Source organism: Henckelia pumila, chromosome 4, assembly GCF_033568475.1.
Source record: "Henckelia pumila isolate YLH828 chromosome 4, ASM3356847v2, whole genome shotgun sequence".
NCBI classification, from domain to species: Eukaryota; Viridiplantae; Streptophyta; class Magnoliopsida; order Lamiales; family Gesneriaceae; genus Henckelia; species Henckelia pumila.
In genome coordinates this window covers 151296136-151318214 of record NC_133123.1, presented here as the reverse complement: position 1 = coordinate 151318214, position 22079 = coordinate 151296136, and the positions used below count along the sequence as shown (strand labels likewise).

Here is a 22079-nt window from a genome sequence, read left to right as displayed (position 1 = left end):
ATTATAGCACATTAACTTTTTTGACCATATTTTATTTAAGTAACTTTTAAATGCAAATTAAACAATAATTTTTTTAAAAAAATAAATTAGATATCGGAAACCAAGTCACATGATATAGATGATATTTTTATTTAAGTTATATATATAATTTCTGGTTAATGACCGCAAGTAGAATAAAAAATTAAAAATTTAGAAACTTTGAAAAAAGGCATATAAATTTTATTTAAACATATAATTTGTGGCTAATTATCACAAATAGAATAAATATATTAGAAAAAAATATCGCAATGAACTTTTATATTGTTCTATTCAAGTAAATTTATAAATATAACCAAAAAAAATTGGGTTGCAGAAAACTATTTTTTAAATACATATATAGTCAATGCCACGAACATAGAGATTACAAATTAAAAAATAAAAACTCTAAAAAAAAATTAAAAATATCTTTTTCCATAATAATTCAATACTGATAAAATGGCAATATATATACCTATATATTTTGACAAAAAAGGCACCATCTTCTCCAGATTTAGGAGAGGTCAAGGATAAATTGGTAATATTGATTTTAATACAAAACATTGTCTCGTTTGGCTTATAATAAATAAATAGATTGACCATAAAAAATTGCCCCAAAAAATTTGTTGGCCATTAAAATAAAATGTTTATGTTTACAGTAGAGGCTGGACAATAATTATATTGTACCAACAAAATTTGTTGGCTACTAAAATAAAATGTTTATGTTGCCCCCATAAATAAATAGATTGACCATAATTATATTGTACCAACAAAATTACAAATTTAACAATTTGTTTCTGTTGATGATTAAAAAAAATTCAACCAGATGCGTAATGTTAATCCAAGGCTGGACAAACTTCTTCCAAACTCTGAATAATCATTCCTAGGGACACAAGGTTTTAACTTAAAAGGCCATTTCTGCAAGACTTGTAGCTCATAAGGAAAAATTTTTGGGTTAAAAACCAGACAAATTAGGAACTTTCAATTCGTAAACGTGGAGAGACATAAAATGATTTTTTTTTTTCTACTCTTCAATGATGTTTCATCCTTTTCTACTCTTCAGTTTGATTTTCGTTTTTTTCTTGTTGAGACCTTTTTCAGCAGCAACAGTTTCTTGTTTTTCATGGGAATGTTGTTGATTCGATTAACTGTGAAACAAAAAAATGACACCGAAACAAATACAAATCCTTACAATATTCTCTTTCAAATGCTGACTTCATAATAATTTTTCAAAACAAAACATCCTCTCCATCGGAATCAATGACACGAACACGAAAAGCATCGTTTCCATTTTCATGTTGATGCTTTTGAATTTGCTTGGTTGAGTCCACAAATGGCCTTTTACAGTCCTTCAACTCGATGTATTGAAGCGTATCTATTTCTCCTATGCCACTAGGAATCTCGTGAATGCGCCGAGCCCCCTCGAGAATCAAGGTTTCAAGGCATGGGAAGTGCTCTTTTTCCATTTCCCACTTCACCACAAGATCCAAGGAAGAATGGAAATACTTGAGTTGAAGAAATTCACCTTCCTTTGTTCTCCACTCGGAAGCTCTATGGACTGTAATATCCATCATGTGGAGCACTTGAAGATTCGGGAGCGACCCAATTATGGTCATATTTTCCCAACCAAAATGGACTCCTTTTAGAGATAACTTCTTTAGACCCATTGGAAAAGCATGGTACCATATCCGACTCCCACAAGCCCTTGAATGCATAGAGATATGCAAGTCCTCGAGGTTGTGTAAATGGAAAATGTTTTCCAGATTGAAATCACGATCCCGCGTATGATATTCAACTTTCAATTTCTTCAGATGCACAAGTATTTTGATGATCTCTTCGGCAAATATAAAATCGACCACTGTCCCCAATGTTTGTAGATTGCTTTCATCAACATTTACCATGTCAGAGGAGTAGGATAAACTAAAAGGAATGTGAGAGATCAGATGTCTTAACTTTCGCAACTTGAAAATTTCATATGGTACTTCCAGTTCCAACTCATGGTCGAAAGTACCATGACTAACAACTATAGTTTCAATATTAGGATGTTTTGATATTGAGACTGGAAATCCTTGATCGTGTAAGGAAAAATCGAAGTACCTTAAATTATTGAATCTAGAGATTGAATGTTTCCGCCAACGTACCATGGATGTATCCAAGATACAGATGTGCCTAGACCGTAGATTTAGTCTCGATAAATAATAATATGCCCGCGGGGAAATTACAACTGAACGTAATCTCGACTCTTCGTCCCAAAAATCATCGATGCTATGAATTAAGAGGCGGCGACATGGATTCTCTATGAAATATGTACTGGAATTCGTGTTGAATAGAAACCTCTCTTCTTCGGCTTTTGCTAAGCAAATCTCCCTCATCATATCATGGATTCCAACAGTTTCGAGTTTCCCATCCGGCCCTTTCCTGCTCACTAAGAGCAAGCTTCTCTTCACAAGATCCTCCAAATAATGTTCCCCCACATCTTCCAAGCATTTGAACCCATCATTTGGTTTCAGAAATCCCTCGGCAACCCACAACCTGAGTAGCTTAGAAACATCAATTTCAGAATCCTCTGGAAAAGCCGCAATGTATAGGAAACATGGTTTTAGTCGAAGACGTAACCGATCATAACTAAAACACAATATCTTTGAGCATTGAAGTGCAATTGTAGGCTCTCTAGAACTTATATTCTCCGAAACATTTTCCCAAACTTCTTCTCTCATAACGTTTTCTGCAACAACTACGATGGTGAGTGGAAGTCCACCGCAATTTTTGGCAATCTTCTTCCCGACTTCCACCAGTTGGAGAGGACAAGATTGTTGTCCAAAAACCTTGTGTTGAAGTAGTTCCCAACTTTGATCTTCATTTATAAAGCTCATTTGGTGAATCGGAAAATCTGAAGATCCTGCATAAGAAGCCACATCTAATAGCCTGGTGGTTAACAAGATCCTACTTCCATTGCCATCTCTGGGAATATCATCTTCAAATCATCCCAAGCCTTAGTACTCCATATATCATCAATCACAATGAGATATCGCCTTCCCAAGAGATTTTGATACACCAGTTTTGCCAGTTCTGCTGCGCTCTTATCAGATTGTTCATTCTTGAGGGACTTGAAAAGCCCCGAAAGAATCTCTCTCTTTTGATACTCTTGTGACACTGTGATCCATGCGCATTTGTCAAAGTATTGATCAGAAAGGATTGAATCCTCGTAGGCTTTTCTTGCTAGAGTCGTCTTCCCGATTCCTCCCATCCCCACAATTGGGATGATTTGAAGCTTATCAGAATCCTCGTATAACCTTTCTTTGATTGAATTCAAGTCATCATCAAATCCCACAACCACGTTTTTGGCAGTGGTTTGGAACGTAGATAAAGAAACAACATGAGAAGAATAAGATACGAATCGGAGATCTTGAGCTGTGTCTCTGTTCTTAATCTTCATCGTCTCTCCCCAAATAAAATCAATTCTTTCAGACGCCATGGTTAAGTCTCGATCCAAGTTCACCTCGTCGCCTTTAGCCTCTGAAGAAGAACACCCATCGTCATGATCAGTAGTTGATACCCAACACAAATACGAATCCATGAAATCTTGAGCTTCATATGCGGCTTCTCTGATCCCATTTCCCACAAAATCAATTGTTCCCTGATTCTTATCTGAATAATCTTCAAGAAAAGTGACGATAAAATCAACTTTTTCATGGAGAGAAATGATTTTTTCTTTGTGAAGAGGATCGACATGTTTTTTAAGATCCAAAATATCTCTCAATGATCGAGCAAGAGCAAGAAGCGCAGCATAAGTTGCAGCCATGGGACCTGCAGACAATGAAGCAGCTTGTGGGAAGACTCATTTAAGTTTCTTGAATGTATAAATAACAATAATAATTAAATAATTAGTTGCCTTTTTTTTCGATTAAACATTTGATTAATTAATTAATCAGCAAGCGGGAAACAGCTGGAAGCATTATATTATTAATTAATCATTGTTTTTTAATAAAAATATCATAGTGCATTGCATGATGTCCATGATCTCATGGATGCGATTCAACTTTAAAATAAAAATTTCTCCTACAAGTTATTGTAAATTCTATTCAAAACCTTTTTTTTTTTATTATTGTCAATCATAAAAAAAAATTTAATTCAAAATGTTTGCAAACGTAATTAATATTATGTGATTTGTTTTATAAAGTTTGTTTTTATCATTGATTTAAAGCATGCATTATATAACTTTTTATTATATTTATTTAATTATATAATGATATATATATATATATGTAGAATTTAGAAAGAAAATTGGAAAAATTTGAGGGGCGACCCTCAACGTTTTTTTAGTTTCATCTCTGATCATGTGTTGTTAATATGATATTAACGGATGTAAAATCATATCAATAATTTTGATTAAAAAAAAAATAAATAAAATTACTAACAAAATGATTTGATAACATAGAAAAACGAAATGACAAATAAATATAATATACTGCACAGAAATTGCAAATTCACATGATCTTTCATTTGACTAACACATTATACCCATTTGGAACCATGTGTTTTTAATTAAATGAAAGGACATGTTTAAATACTTAATTATGGTGCCATAAATTCAAATGATCCCATCAGTAGCTGTAAAATATCAATTTTCTTATTACAAATTGTGAATTACATATTCAAGACGTCGTTATATGTAATTGTTTTAAGACAAGTTTGGTTATATTTTATGAATTTTCAGATTTTAACCTGTCTCTCATTAGCTGTCAAATTTTTTTTATTACAAATTGTGTTAAACTATCTGTTTATTCTTGCAGAGGCTTTTGAATAAGTTGTTCGAAATTATAATAATAGACTATTTTATATTATTTATGACGAAAATTATAATTATCAATTATCTGGATTAAAAATTACAAAGGAATTCAAGAATTAGCACTTAACTTGTAAACTGTAATACTTGTACACATATAGGTCCCGGATCAAGAAATAGGGCCTTTTAAAAAAAATTAATATAAAAATAATTTTTTTTATATATAAAAATAGACCTGATTCTTTATAATCATAATCACATAACTAGCTGATGCTAATCAGATTATATTTCAAATTTTCAACTAATAGGACATTCTTAATGATAATCTTACCGTGGATAATCTTACGCTTATCCACGGTTCTACCTTGTGAGTTATCGTCAATGGTAATTAAAAGTCCATTGCATTTGGTCAGTTCAGATAACAGTTTAGCATTCTCGGTCATGTTGAACATCCATTGTCCAAATACCATGAATCATCCGTCTTTTCTTCAATACTTGTTGCATGCAGTCACAAGGTTGAATGATTTTGGTACTCATATCTATTTGGGTCCACTAGGGATTAATGCTTTAGGAACCCAAATATGGACTACTTTAATCAGTTTACCAATTTTTGTGTTCCTATAGTTTTGTGCAAAATTTGTGTCCTAGTTCGTGGAAGGTGGTGTGCTTGCGACAAAAAATGTTGTTTTATCTTTCCCAAATCGTTGAGTTGTCGATAACACTTCTGAACAGGTCGTTGATTATAGTAACGGTTTCGGTTTTCTCTCATAGGATTAGGTAGAACCCTGTTAGTCCGTTCAAGACTTCTTATGGGATCAGACTTAGCTTCCTCTGGAGTAAAACTGATTCCAAATCTACTCTTGTTCATCTGCTCAACTTCTTTACCCACTTTTAGGATATGTTTGTCATAGATTTCTCCATGTTCATTTCTCAAACATGCTCGTACAAAGTGTATGTATTTACTTTTCACATATTCAGTTTTGGGAGAGAACTCGTCTTAGCATTATCATCAGTTTTCCCAAACCCTAGACCACTCTTGTCATTTGTGGGTTTTTGAGAGTTTTACATCTATGTCAACAAACTCGAAGACTTGTTCTATGAACTTATTAGACTGTTTAGTCTTTGATTTTCCATGGTAAGATTCATGTAACTTGTCTTAAGTTGCATAATCACTACAAGAAAAACGACAAACGACAATGCTTATTTCGCGTTGTTATTGTCACTAGAAAACGTTGTCGTAGCCAATGTTGTGAAAGACTGCGGTCAAAGACAACGCGGAAAAAGCCTTGTCGTTTTGAGAAAAGACAACGCATAAAAAATGTTGTGATAGTTGAAAAAGACAAAGCTTTTTATGCTTTGTATTTTTTAGCAACGACAACATTTTTTATGCGTTGTATTTGGGCGGACTTTTTACAACACGGTCATTTACAACGCTTTTTCACAACTTTTTTAAAAGCGTTGTGTTTTGCAAATACAACACTTAAACCACCTACGACAACGTTTAAAAAGCGTTGTCTTTTCTCAAATAAAAAACAAAAAAAATAAAATTTAATTAACAAATTTTCAATATTATAAATCACTCAATATTCAAAATTTTTGAAAATTAAATCTAATATACAATATTTCAATATTATAAATCATTCAAATATAACAAAATCATTCAAATATAACAAATAATAGAATTTTTCTTGTTCATCTCGGCCATGTGCGCTATGTTTTCTGCCTCAAACCGAACAAACTCCAGAATGCTAAATCCATTTGGAGGACCGGAAATGTGCTGAACAATAGCAGCAAACAAGAATAAAATTTCAAAGCCATGGTTATGAATGGCACAACAAATCAAACAAAAAATAAAAAAGTAAAATGGAAACAAATACATAATTCGCATACTGAAAATGTGCTCCTCATCATCCAAAAGCTTGAGCCCCGCATCATTTCAAGCAACCTTCTTTTCCAATTAATCACCTCTAAGGGTTGATGAACGTTTTGAGAGATAACTTTGTCTAATAGTTTGAACCTGAAACAGCAAATTTCAGACTGGCATTCAACACAGAATTCATGCAACCTTATATTGACAAATCAACAAAAGAATACCAAAAACTCTGTTTTTTTTAATACTGTTTGAAATTATTGTCAGTACACAGACTACAATGTGTTTAAAATTATATAAAAACACATAAATTTTCATAAACCTTGAGCATATTAAAATAAAATGAAATTACATAATTTAAAGTTACCAAATTAATAATAAAAGAAATAAGTTCAATTAACTTTACTGTAGGAGTGCTCCATCTAAAAGGGTTTTGACATTTACTCTGTGTGGCTCACAGCATTGGTCAACATTTCAATCAATCTTCTCAAGGAAATTAACAAAAGTTTAAGAGGAAAAATCATTACAAATAAATATATAACCATACATACAAATTATTGTCTCTGGATTTAAAATTAGAAAAGAAACAAAGCCAGAGGCTAACCTGAAGTAGCTACTGCTCTATCAGTTGATTTCACACAGTTCTGTACATCTGCAAGTGAAAAGAAAGTAAAACCCATTTGTATCAGAGAAGAAATGGTGGTATTCGAAAACCAAGAATTTGTCCAGATATCATTGTGTCACGATATTTGATTAATCATTGTGTCACAACAATGGGGTTTGGGTATTTGATTTATCAACGAACAATTTACCTCATTTTCTTTGGATTTTTTTCTCATCAGGTTTATTCCACTTGGAAAAAAACAAATATTTTGATCATCTATAAAATAAATCGAATGTGCGTAGCTAGGTCTATAAAATTTCTTGATCATGGATCCTGGTTGATCAGGTAAGAAATAAGGGTGACTTTTCCATTAATCTACGTAAATGAAATCCCAGTGCTCTTTGATAAAGCCACAACATGCAAGCTCTAATAATTTGCTTTTGGAAAAACTGTTCTTGAAAAATTTTCAACTGATGAGTATCATAATTCATGTCATATGAGAGTGAATCTGTAATAGTTTGGTCACGATTTGTTGATTTGAAGATTCGCAATTAACAGAGGATATATGTTCCCTAGGAACATGCATTAAAAAAATAATGAAATAACTACATGGCCAATAGAGATCATATGAAAAGTATACCATGTACAGTGGAGGTAGGATAAGCCTTTCCACTTGACTAAATTTTGGTTCGTAAGAGCTTGATCCGAACCAAGCTTAGATGCATGAACACTCAAATATACACACTACGCAAAGGCCAAAGTAATTAAAGGAAAATGGAATAAGGGTCTAATCCACTTAGAACCCATTATTAGAATTACTCAGTGATTGATGACTGTCTTGCGAATAAAAAAAACATACTTAGTACCATTTCTTCGTTTAGAATTTTCAATGCGTCATAGTTAATTCTTGAACTTTGCTTCTGTAAGAAAAGAATTCATGTCATACTCATCAGTAACTTCGCAATCCATGTAAAAATATATAAGCATCATGATGTTTAATAGTATTAATACCGCTAATCCCATGAATATATCATAAGATTGCTACTTTTGATTTTTTTTTTAATATTCACATAGCATCTTATAATTATCATGAATTGCAAAGCAACCACATAATGTAGCTCAAAACTATGAAAAATCTCATTGTTAAGCATACACTCATTGGTGACTTCACTTTCTCTGTGGTTTAATTTAGCAGCTTTCTTGAGGGGGGCACCTTTCTTTCTTTCAGCTGTATTTTTCTGTTTCTTTGCCTGAAATTTATCAGATGTCTAAATTAGCAACGAAAAAGAACATAAGCATAGAAGAAAGAAGGAATGAGAAATTACATATACATATTCTTCATTGATAGCTTTCCATAACATCCTTTTAGAATCAGCAACACTCCAAGAACAACCAAGAATTATGGCTCCTTTATCACATGCATTTTTCCTTTACTATTTTTGTTTCTGTTTCATTTTTCCTAACCCGTGTCCCCAGTACAATTAAATAATAATTGAGATCCTGCACTTGTAAATGCATAAGGTAGGTGAAAATCCACTGCTATTTCAAGAATCATCACCACCTATGGACTATTGACCCAACTCAAGCTGAGAGTAATCCTGCTCGTTTACCCTACCATGTAGGTCGGAATATCAGCACCATTTTTTCAGTTAAAACTGAGTTTCAAACAAGAAAATTTAAAGATTTAATCTTGAATACTTGAAACTACTGTAAAGAAGCATAAATCTAGACAGACATGAGTTCGATCCCACCCCAATTACAACGTCGATCTCAAATTCTGCCCAAGGAAGTTGGAGAGGGTTCCTGCTAGAGACGACCTTTATTGGCTTCCCGTCGACACTGATGGTCTCTTTATCGACTATTTTAACATCATCTTTGAACGTTCCCAACATCGAGTCATACTTGAGCAAGTGAGAGTCCTGAAATACAATTCAAAGAATCATATGCATAAGAGAACAAAATAACACCTCCAGAATCTAATCAAGAATTTGTGAACTTTATGCTTACATTTTTTACACCTCCATTGTCATTGACCACAACTTAATTCCAACCAAACATAAGGAACAAGGTAAAATTAACTTAAAATTTTAAGACAAGAGAATGATTCAAAACCATACTTATCAAGAACGTACTATGTCATACATTATAATAATTGAAGTTGATAAAAACATAACGCCATGAAATTATTCAAATAAGTAAATTTAGGGACTTTTAGGACTGTCAAATCGATTAAAATAAAAGTGCATCAGTCTTCTCATTTGCATCATTCAGCAAGCGTCGTTCCTTGATCTCCTCTTGCCACTTTTCATTTGCTCCTTGTGAATTTTGGCAAAGCCTTAATTCAGAATACAAATAAAAATCAAATTTATGGTCATAAAAAAAACCTAATTTACTTTAAATCATTTACAAAACAACACGTTCTTCAAATTCGCTACTCAATTCCTTCAGCATTGAATTTTCTGATCTAGCAAATCTGATACCTTCACAAAATCACGAGGGGAAACTTTTTCTGAAAAGCTCTTTAAGAAATTGATACTTCAAAGCTTGAAAAAAATGAAAATGAAAATGAAAATGAAGCAAAGAATACTCTTGAAAAAATCATGCATACTCTCTTGTGTAACATGGAATTTTACCATTTGAGTAAAGTTATTGATCTTGTCGAGAATCTGAGCAATCTCCATCTCGATTTGCTCAGAATTCGAAGTTCTTGACTCATTTTCTTCTCCTGAAACCTGGTCAAGAGGTAGTAATCCTTCCACCATTACCTCCATGTTCTCCATCTATGAATTTCCATATAAGTAATTAGGAAAACAATATTTGACCATTATTTCATAAATTTGGTACTTGATGACTGTATGAAACAAGACTTGAATAATGTATGATTCAATTTTAAGTACTCTCTAAGAAATGGCTACAACCTACATGAAAATATAACAAACTACTGTTAAAGAAGATAAAAATGCATGTAGAGTTCGATACAAAAATGTAATTTATACTGTTTTTTATATGATCAACAAACATTGTGTAGCCGTGACAGCCCGAGGGGGTAGTAGGTAGATTCTCTGTAAGGACCCGATTTTACTCTATTAATTAATTTGTGTGTTAAAAATATGTATTTATAAATATCGGTTTATAGACGATATTAAAATGCATATTTTATTTATAGAGCACACATGAGTTGAAATAACTCAAACCAGGTCAAGTTATAACCCCGAATGAATAAAATACGACACACATTAAATCAATGTATATCTCATAAAATGGATATATATACAATATATTATATATTATCGTTTCTCTCTCCTAAAAAAAAAAAACGTTTCCGTCATCCCCGTCTCCTCTGTTTGAATTTTTCAAATTTTTCCTATCGCTTCAAATCTCCGTATCTCCTTCGTTTTTGGCCGGATTTCAAAAGTAAATATAGTTCTGGAATCCTCTCGACGAGAGCTATCTTTTGGTATCCATATTTCATATTTTTATTGAAATTTCCGAAAACCCGTCGCACCAGCCGCCGTCGTTCGCCGCCGATCGTCGCCGGAGTTTAGGGGTAGGTTGTGTTAGTTGTTTAACACTTTAATTCCAAGCTTTGAGGTATAATTTTGAATTTAGGGTTTCGAATTTTGGGTATTTCGATTTAATTGACATCCGATAATTGATATTTGATTTATTATTGGTTGTAGGTATTATATCGAAGTCGGTTGAAGGTATTCGATATTTTTCAGAATTTATTTGGGATTTATTTCGAATTTCCAGATTTTTTTATATTGGGGATTTTCGAATTTAAGTGTTGATTATTCATTAATTGAGTGTTTAGATGCTCTAGAAAATATAAATGCGAATTTTCGAAATTTGTAGGAATTTTCGGAAAATTCAGATTGTTCTACTTGGGGTATTTTGACTTTTAGAGTCGTATATTCGATATTTGGTCATTGATAGGATGTTTTAATATTAAATATGAATTTTAGGATTTATGAGCAATTTTTCTGGAATTACAGATTCTGAAAATTTGGGATTGGAATATCCGAGAAATACTTGAGATATTTATGTGGTAATTAAGTGTCGGTTGAGGTACGTATGAGCTGTTTATATTACGACGCCTATAATGGCATGTAATGATATTAAGTATTTTGTAATGAGTGATAATGTGTTTTATGTGCTTACGTGGATTATATGATTTCATTCACTCATTTACAAGTTTACATAGCACGTTGAGCCTTGACTCCTTTGATTGCTATTGATATTGATCTCTTGAGATGTATTGAGTCATCATGGAGCGAGTGACATTGTTTTAGTGCACTCCTGAGATAGCATGAGGCACGGACAGGTAGCTCCTGTTGCCCTCCGATGCTACGTACGACACTCCTGATGATAGCATGAGGCTGGACGGGTCGCTCCTGTCACCCTCCGATGCTACGTGTATGGATTAGCAGTGATGATTCGAGGTCTGCTGCATTCCTGGCACGGGTGGCCACTGAGTTTATTGTGATACGATTATTTGGACTCCTTTTGGTATTCCTATTTCATTGATACCTGTCACGCATTACATTGCATTTCATTGCATTGTACTTGATTTTATTCATGTCAGTTATATTTGTCGTAATTTTTATAGTTCGTTGTACTGGGGTCCGACCCCTGTTTTCTTTTTATGCTGTGGTTGTTTGTGATTCCATAGCAGGTTATCCAGAGGATTTGACGCATCTGGTGGAGCGTCATCTAGTGGTACCCAGTGAGGCGAGCGTGGAGTTAAGTTCCCAGATATATGTATATATATCAGTTTAGCGAGTTTTATATTTGCCGGGGTGATGCCCTGTGTATCTGTATAAATAGTTTTGGACCTTGTTTTGAATTGTTATTTGTGTGATCGAGCCCTGCCGGCTCTACATGTGTTTAGTCCTGGCCAGTGCGGCTATAGGTTTGTAAATTGGATTTGTGACTCTATTTTCGAGTATATATTGCTGGTTGTGTTGTACAGGTTTTTGGGATGTCCTATTTACGAATAGGTCATGCCGAAATTTCTGTAGGCCCAAACGCAAATTTTTAACTCGTTTTCGCTGTTTACATTAATTAATCCTGGTTGTTTGATCATTAAATATTAAATCAGGACACGGGCCCTTTCATTTGGTATCAAAGCGTATACTGGGATATGCTCGAATTAGAGTCTAGGACACTCGAGTTTAGACACTACCAAAATGGTTGCGTATGTGTGTGACTACTTGTTCTTACGTGACTTACTTGTGGTGTTTATTTTTGAACGTATTTGTTAGAACCAGTAGTTCTTGGCTTTAGAATTAGTTTATGAATTTTATTAGAACTCTGAATTTCTATCATAGTTTTCTATTCGTTAAGATATTTTTGCCTGTATATTTAAATCCTTGTGTCTTGTAGAATGGCACCAGGAGGAAGAGGTAGAAAAGGGAAGGAAGTTGTCGAAGAGTCTGCAGCGATAAATGTTAGAAATCTTGATGATATTGTCAGGGGAAGACGTGGTCGACCAGCGGTTCAGCCTCCGAAATATGTGGAATTAGAGGTGGAACAACAACCACGGGTAAATCCTGACAAAGGAAAAGCGATTCAGGCTGAGACTGATCCAGTAGCCCAATTGACTGAGAAAATGGGAGGAATAAGATTAATAATTTCTCAATTTCAGGAGTTGCGTCCGCAAAAGTTCTTTGGCAATGAAGGAAGTGAGAAAGCTGCTAGTTGGTTGAAAAGTCTCAACAATATGTTTAATGGACTAGAATATCCTGATGACATTCGACTGAAGTTAGTTCCTTTTCAGCTGAAAGACCGAGCGCAACTGTGGTGGGAAACGACAAAAGAAACACTTTCTGATTCTGGTGAAAAGATCACATGGGAAGTATTTTGTAAGCAGTTTGCACAAGAATATGCACCACCATCTTATTATTCTGCTAAAGAAGATGAATTTAATCTGTTGGTGCAAGGCAATAAATCTGTTGCTGAATATGCTTCTCAGTTCTCTGCTCTTCTGCCTTATGTCCCACATATTGCAAAGAATGATCGGTCAAAGCTTTCACATTTTCTGAAAGGGCTTACATGAACGATCCATACTTTGGTGACTACTGGAACTCCATCTACTTATATGAAAGCAGTAGAAAAGGCCAAGAAAATTGAAGCAAGTCTACTAAGGAGTGAACCACAATCAATCCCAGCATCTGTTCCTCAAGGAGCTGGAAGCAGTTCACAGACACCAATGGGTTTACCTTCATATCAGCCTATTCAATCTTCTCAGCAAGCGAAAAGGCCTTGGTTTAAAGCTAAGGGGAAACCATTTAAAAAGAAACCACAGTCTAGTTCCTCCAGTTCCAGTGGTAGTCGTGGTGGAAGTGCAGTTGGATCGTCTGGGAGAGTGTACTGTGACAGATGTGGTGGTAATCATTTGAGTGCACATTGTACAGCATTTCCAGGAACTTGTTATAGTTGTGGGCAGGCTGGACATTCGTCTCGAGTATGTCCAAATGCTGGAAGACAGCAATTTCAGCCACAACAGTTTGGCCAGTTTTCTGGATGACCATCATTCAGACCATATGCTCCTGTACCACAGTTTGCTCCTACACAGCCTTATATTCCAGTACAGTCCACTCAGCAGCCTAGGTATCCATCTTCTCAGAGTCAGCAGCGTTTTCCAGGTCCACAGCAGGCTCAAGTCCATGCTATGACTCAGGATCAGGCACAAGATGCACCTGGGGGAGTTATTGCAGGTATTTGTTATATTTTTGAGTATCCTGCACGTATCTTGATAGACACAGGAGCATCTCATTCATTTTTATCTGTTACATTTGCTGATGAGCATGAGATTGCTTTTACTCCGTTATTGGATACTGTGTCTATTGCTACTCCTGCTGGTGTTTTCTTGATGTCTAATGAGATAGTGTTGAATTGTGTGATTAGATTTGAGGATAAGATCATGATAACCAATTTAATCAAACTAGCTATGTCTGATTTTGACTGTATCTTGGGTATGGATACACTGATGAATTATAGAGCTACGGTTGATTGTTTCCATGGCATTGTGAGATTTAGACCGTATTATGGCAATAAGTGGAATTTTTATGGTAGTGATTCACAATCTCGCATTCCATTAGTATCGGCAATGGAAATGTTTAGATTATTGTCGATAGGAAATGAAGGATTTATGATTTATGCTCTAGATGTGACGAAGGAAGTGAAATTGAAAGTTTCAGATATTCCTGTCATAAGGATTTTCCTGATGTATTTCCTGATGAGATTCCGGGTTTTCCGCCTCAAAGGGAAATAGATCTTAGCATTGAATTAATGCCAGGGACAAGTCCTATTTTTCGAGCCCCATATCGATTAGCTCCAGCAGAATTGAAAGAACTCAAGACACAATTGCAAGATTTGCTGGAAAAAGGTTATATTAGACCAAGTGTATCACCTTGGGGTGCTCCAGTCTTGTTTGTGAAGAAGAAAGACGGAACGATGAGAATGTGCATCGATTATCGGCAATTGAATCAGACTACTGTGAAGAATAAGTATCCTTTGCCACGAATTGATGACTTGTTTGATCAGTTGCAGGGTACATCTGTATATTCTAAAATTGATCTTCGTTCCGGATATCATCAACTTCGAGTTCGAGAGGAAGATGTTTCCAAGACAGCATTTCGAACGCGTTACGGACATTATGAATTTTTAGTTGTGCCTTTCGGGTTGACTAATGCTCCAGCAGTTTTTATGGATTTAATGAATCGTGTGTTTCGAGAATTCATAGATCGATTTGTTATCGTTTTCATTGATGACATTTTGATTTATTCTAAGTCAAGGAAGGAGCATAAAGAACATTTGACCTTAGTACTTCAGAAACTCAGAACATCACAATTATATGCTAAGTTTTCGAAGTGTGAATTTTGGCTGGACAGAGTATTATTTCTAGGACATGTGATATCAGCACAAGGAGTATCTGTCGATCCTAGTAAAATTGAAGCTGTTCTTAATTGGTCTCGACCAACCAATGTCTCTGAGATTCGTAGCTTTTTGGGTTTGGCTGGATATTATAGGCGTTTCATCAAGGGATTTTCTGAAATAGCTAGGCCTATGACTATATTAACGCAAAAAGATCGACGTTTTGTGTGGACTGAGGAATGTGAAGCTAGTTTTCAGACTTTGAAAGAGAAATTGACTACGGCTCCAGTACTAGCATTACCTTCAGACTCAGGTGGATTTGTTGTCTGTACAGATGCTTCTTTGAATGGACTGGGTTGTGTTTTGATGCAAAATGGACGTGTGATTGCGTATGCATCACGTCAATTGAAACCACATGAGACTCGTTATCCAGTTCATGATTTAGAATTGGCTGCCATTGTGCATGCATTGAAAATATGGCGTCATTATCTGTACGGTGAGCAGTTTGTGATTTATTCCGATCATAAGAGTCTGAAATATTTATTCACACAATCTGATTTGAATATGAGACAACGTCGATGGTTGGAACTGCTTAAGGATTTTGACTGTGATATTCAATACCAGCCAGGAAACGTGAATCAAGTTGCAGATGCTTTGAGCAGAAAAGTTCATACTAAGGTGTTGGCATCTTTAACTATTTCTAAAGTTAATGAGCATTTGAGAACTTCAGGATGGACTTATCGAGCTAAAGGTAATCATTTCATAGTTTCATCTATACAAGTTGAACCACGAATAATTTCGAAAATCAAAGCAGCACAAAAGACTGATCCATATATTCATCATTTGAAAGAATTAACTCCAGCTGGTCAGTCAGGGAAATTTCTTGTTGCTTCTGATGGATGTTTGCGTTATAATGGTAGACTTGTGGTTTCGAATTTGATAGATTTGAAAGACGATATACTACGAGAAGCTCATTGTAGTCGACATAGTGTACATCCTGGAATTAGAAAGATGTATCATATCTTGAAAGCCCATTACTGGTGGGAAGGTATGAAGAATGATATTTCTGATTTTGTGGCTAAGTGTTTCACGTGTCAACAAGTTAAGGCTGAAAGAATGAGACCAGGTGGTATGTTACTTAGTCTTGAAGTACCACAGTGGAATTGGGAACACATTACTATGGATTTCGTGACACACCTACCTCGATCTAATCGTGGTTGTGATGCCATTTGGGTTATTGTGGATAGATTGTCTAAATCTGCCCATTTTATTCCATATGATCGTACGTGGACATATACGAAAATGGCAAAAATGTACATTGATCAGATAGTGCGATTGCATGGTGTGCCAGTTACTATAGTATCAGACCGTGATCCCAGATTTACTTCTAAGTTTTGGTCTAGTTTGCAATCAGCTTTGGGTTCTAAATTGGCCATGAGTACTGCCTATCATCCACAGACAGATGGTCAATCTGAAAGAACTATTCAGACACTTGAAGATTTATTACGAGCTGTTGTGATGGATTTTAGTGGTGGTTGGCAAGAATCTTTAGCTTTGGTGGAATTCTCTTACAATAATAGTTATCATGTATCTATCGGGATGGCACCATTTGAAGCCTTGTATGGCAGAAAATGTAGATCTCCGATATGTTGGAAAGAAGTAGGAGAACGACAATTGTCAGGACCAGAGTTTATTCAAGAGATGAAAGAAAAAGTTGACCTGATCAGGAACAGAATGAAAACAGCCCAGGATCGTCAAGCCAGCTATGCTAATAACAGACGTAGACCTTTAGAATTTCAGGTTGGCGATTTTGTGTTCTTGAAAGTATCACCATTTCGTGGTACTATGAGATTTGGGCGTAAAGGGAAATTAGCTCCTCGTTATATCGGTCCATACGAGATTGTTGAGAAGATTGGTATTTTAGCGTATCGTTTGAACTTGCCGCAGAGTTTGTCTGCGATACATGATGTATTTCACGTATCTATGCTGCGGAAGTATGAACCAGATCCTTCTCATATCTTGAGGGCTGATGATGTGGAGTTGGATAGTTCCCTTAGCTATGTTGAGTATCCAGTGCAGATTCTTGATCGTAAAGAAAAGCAACTGAGGAACAAGACGATTCCTTTGGTGATGGTGGAATGGAGTAGGCATGGGAGAGAAGAATCTACATGGGAATTAGAGTCCAGAATGCGTCAGGAATGGCCTCACTTGTTTGAAAATATGATGACTTATTCCATGTACTCTAATTTTCCTATATACTATCAGTGGTAGATGTTTAACCACTTTGTATATAAGTTTGATGTGTGTTTAATTTCGAGGACGAAATCTTCTTTTTAGAAGGGGAGAAATGTAAGGACCCGATTTTACTCTATTAATTAATTTGTGTGTTAAAAATATGTATTTATAAATATCGGTTTATAGACGATATTAAAATGCATATTTTATTTATAGAGCACACATGAGTTGAAATAACTCAAACCAGGTCAAGTTATAACCCCGAATGAATAAAATACGACACACATTAAATCAATGTATATCTCATAAAATGGATATATATACAATATATTATATATTATCGTTTCTCTCTCCTAAAAAAAAAAAACGTTTCCGTCATCCCCGTCTCCTCTGTTTGAATTTTTCAAATTTTTCCTATCGCTTCAAATCTCCGTATCTCCTTCGTTTTTGGCCGGATTTCAAAAGTAAATATAGTTCTGGAATCCTCTCGACGAGAGCTATCTTTTGGTATCCATATTTCATATTTTTATTGAAATTTCCGAAAACCCGTCGCACCAGCCGCCGTCGTTCGCCGCCGATCGTCGCCGGAGTTTAGGGGTAGGTTGTGTTAGTTGTTTAACACTTTAATTCCAAGCTTTGAGGTATAATTTTGAATTTAGGGTTTCGAATTTTGGGTATTTCGATTTAATTGACATCCGATAATTGATATTTGATTTATTATTGGTTGTAGGTATTATATCGAAGTCGGTTGAAGGTATTCGATATTTTTCAGAATTTATTTGGGATTTATTTCGAATTTCCAGATTTTTTTATATTGGGGATTTTCGAATTTAAGTGTTGATTATTCATTAATTGAGTGTTTAGATGCTCTAGAAAATATAAATGCGAATTTTCGAAATTTGTAGGAATTTTCGGAAAATTCAGATTGTTCTACTTGGGGTATTTTGACTTTTAGAGTCGTATATTCGATATTTGGTCATTGATAGGATGTTTTAATATTAAATATGAATTTTAGGATTTATGAGCAATTTTTCTGGAATTACAGATTCTGAAAATTTGGGATTGGAATATCCGAGAAATACTTGAGATATTTATGTGGTAATTAAGTGTCGGTTGAGGTACGTATGAGCTGTTTATATTACGACGCCTATAATGGCATGTAATGATATTAAGTATTTTGTAATGAGTGATAATGTGTTTTATGTGCTTACGTGGATTATATGATTTCATTCACTCATTTACAAGTTTACATAGCACGTTGAGCCTTGACTCCTTTGATTGCTATTGATATTGATCTCTTGAGATGTATTGAGTCATCATGGAGCGAGTGACATTGTTTTAGTGCACTCCTGAGATAGCATGAGGCACGGACAGGTAGCTCCTGTTGCCCTCCGATGCTACGTACGACACTCCTGATGATAGCATGAGGCTGGACGGGTCGCTCCTGTCACCCTCCGATGCTACGTGTATGGATTAGCAGTGATGATTCGAGGTCTGCTGCATTCCTGGCACGGGTGGCCACTGAGTTTATTGTGATACGATTATTTGGACTCCTTTTGGTATTCCTATTTCATTGATACCTGTCACGCATTACATTGCATTTCATTGCATTGTACTTGATTTTATTCATGTCAGTTATATTTGTCGTAATTTTTATAGTTCGTTGTACTGGGGTCCGACCCCTGTTTTCTTTTTATGCTGTGGTTGTTTGTGATTCCATAGCAGGTTATCCAGAGAGATTTGACGCATCTGGTGGAGCGTCATCTAGTGGTACCCAGTGAGGCGAGCGTGGAGTTAAGTTCCCAGATATATGTATATATATCAGTTTAGCGAGTTTTATATTTGCCGGGGTGATGCCCTGTGTATCTGTATAAATAGTTTTGGACCTTGTTTTGAATTGTTATTTGTGTGATCGAGCCCTGCCGGCTCTACATGTGTTTAGTCCTGGCCAGTGCGGCTATAGGTTTGTAAATTGGATTTGTGACTCTATTTTCGAGTATATATTGCTGGTTGTGTTGTACAGGTTTTTGGGATGTCCTATTTACGAATAGGTCATGCCGAAATTTCTGTAGGCCCAAACGCAAATTTTTAACTCGTTTTCGCTGTTTACATTAATTAATCCTGGTTGTTTGATCATTAAATATTAAATCAGGACACGGGCCCTTTCATTCTCAAACAAGAGAACACAGTTTCTTCAAAAATTTGAAATGAACTTATAAAAATTAATAATCAAAGGAATTATAAAACAGGACAGCTACTTCTTAGCCCCAATTGAAGTTAAAACTGTAAAATATAACCTGAAAAGAAGGACAATATCCTACATTTACTACCATACTCACAAACATGGTAGGGAAAGAAAATGACTATCCCCATTATGCATATCAAAAGTGAAAGAGAAAATAAGAGAAGAGAATGACAAATATACTCAAATGCTACTGTCCTCGCATCATTTTTATCTTCTAAGTAATTACCACAAAATAAAACATAACATTCACAACAACGCGAACAGTGAAGAGGATTTAAACAGCCACTGAATGGTTATTACAACTGAGAATCGGTAAAATAACGAATGTTATGCACTAGTATATTAGTTATCCAGTAACAAACTCATAAGCATCTGTTATCCAGCAAATTTCGATGCACTCCAACACAAAAAATAAAAAAAACGAAACAAACAAAATCAAATTCCATCTATTCGCTATATATCTCTAGAATTCAGCAATTTCAAAATACACAAAAGAAGACCGGCAAAAGTAACCAAAATTCAGCTCATGACCCTGAGCTTGAAGAAGAGTAAAAGGGGAGAAAGTTCACACGGCGGAGAGATCAGCACCAAACGACGAAGTGATGGTGTTGGTCATTTACTCTGGCCGCGAGACCCACTTGCCGCCTTGGCTCTCCCCCGACACCAAATGTGTTAAAACCACCACTATCTTAATCCTTCAGTTTAAAACACAAAGTGTTAACATAAAGCAAATACCAAAAAATCAAAGCTAAAAATTCTAATTCAAGACCAACGAGGATAAAAAATTTCCAAAAAGAAATCGAACACTGGCACGAAACCGCAACGCATACAAGCATGAAATCGAAATGGAATTAAGTGTAAATAAATTTTGAGCGAGGAACAAAACACCACAAATAAAGGCTGGAGAAGTGGAGAGACGATCGATAGAGAAAATTCTCAAAAAATGACAGATCTATTAATTTTATGGCATTACCTAAAGATCGCCATCACCCTCGTTCAATGTCAAACCATGGAGCAGCATGCGGCCGACCTTACTTCCACTGCCATTGCCTCATCTCCGGAGTCGCCAAAAACTCGAGCAAGGTAAATCCCAAAAGTCTGCAAATAAGCTCGTCACCGGAGTTGCACCAAAAATCGATGATGATGATGGAAAAACAGAAAGTTGGAATCGAAAGAGAGCATAAGGGAAAGGGAGATATCGCGACTAAGGGTTTTGGGATTTTGGGCTTTTTTTCAGACGCGAAGGGGGTAAAATAATGAATTATTTTAAATTTTATTTTAAATTAATAAAAAAATTGTTTATCTACAACGTTTTTTAAAAAGTATTGTTGTACATTAAAAAAAATGCTCATAGACAATGCTTTTTAAAAGCGTTGTCTTTGACCTAAAAAATGCATATAGACAACGCTTTTTAAAAAAACGTTGTCTTTTTATGAATATAAAATATATATAGACAACGCTTTTCACTAAAAGCGTTGTCATATAAAAAAAAACAACGCTTTTTACAAAAAACTTTGTCTTTTAGTTGTTGTGATTGAGCATTTTTGTTCTAGTGATTCTTAGTTTTAACGCTGCAATCTCAGTTTCAAGACTGATTTTCTCAACTGACTGTTCTCAGCTGGGCTAAGTTGAATGATATTGTAGTGACTCAACCCGGATCCACTACTAATAAAAGATTATTACTTAATAAAGCATGCAATTAACCTTAATCATAAATACGCTACGAAAAGCTTAAATAAATGTTGGACCGACAGAATACAACCGGATAAATAAATTTAAATATAAAACCCAATCGAATTAATCTTAAATACCAAATAATAGTTATACATGCTGCTACTCTCAGGCCACCGACTACTGCGAGTCTTCGGGTGAACTACCTACAACTGTCCCATCAAATGGTGTGTCTAGACACATAGAAAATATTAGACGTGAGCACTAAAGCTCAATACGTACGTACGAGTAAAACATACAAACACGATGCATGCAAATGAATATGAATAGGTATCTATATCAAGGATTGTATCCAAACTGCTCAGACTGGCGCCTAAGATATGAGCCTGTAGCCTCTGGGAATCAAACTCCTGGACCCAACCTGTGAAAACCGTAATTTTTCTAAATTACGTTTAGGATCTTTTATTATTTAATTATTTATTTGTGATAATAGTTAATTTATGATAATTAATATTAGTATATTTTATGTCATCGAGATAGTGTTGGAGATAGAATATAATTTTGGGTATCCTGATAAAATATTATTAAGATAGGTGATCAAGATCTAAGTGTGGTAAAATCTTGGGAGATAGATTTGAATTCAAATATTGAAAGTCACTATCCTAGTCAATCTCAAACTCCTATTGAGTGCCTATAAATAGAGGCTCATAGTTTAAGGAAAAATCACACAAACATACTCTCTTTTCCTCTTCGTGCTTTCGAAGCTCGGCTGAGA

At 35.1% G+C, this 22079-nt stretch overlaps 2 protein-coding genes and 1 long non-coding RNA gene across 3 annotated transcripts in view; all 3 read right to left on the bottom strand.

The window, feature by feature from the left end:
- Positions 1-22079, bottom strand: part of LOC140865448 (putative late blight resistance protein homolog R1A-3) — a 37223-nt gene that overhangs the window by 3560 nt on the left and 11584 nt on the right. The window lies entirely within an intron of this gene.
- Positions 1245-2888, bottom strand: LOC140865545 (putative late blight resistance protein homolog R1A-10). Its single transcript, XM_073270222.1, has 2 exons — positions 2113-2888; positions 1245-1896 (listed from the first exon to the last, which is right to left on the bottom strand). The coding sequence occupies exons 1-2, from the start codon at positions 2886-2888 to the stop codon at positions 1245-1247; spliced, it is 1428 nt and encodes a 475-aa protein (XP_073126323.1).
- LOC140867019 (uncharacterized) lies at positions 8145-20831 on the bottom strand. Its single transcript, XR_012145018.1, has 6 exons — positions 20607-20831; positions 9909-10055; positions 9283-9610; positions 8601-9194; positions 8429-8525; positions 8145-8195 (listed from the first exon to the last, which is right to left on the bottom strand). It is a non-coding gene; the product is annotated as an uncharacterized lncRNA (long non-coding RNA).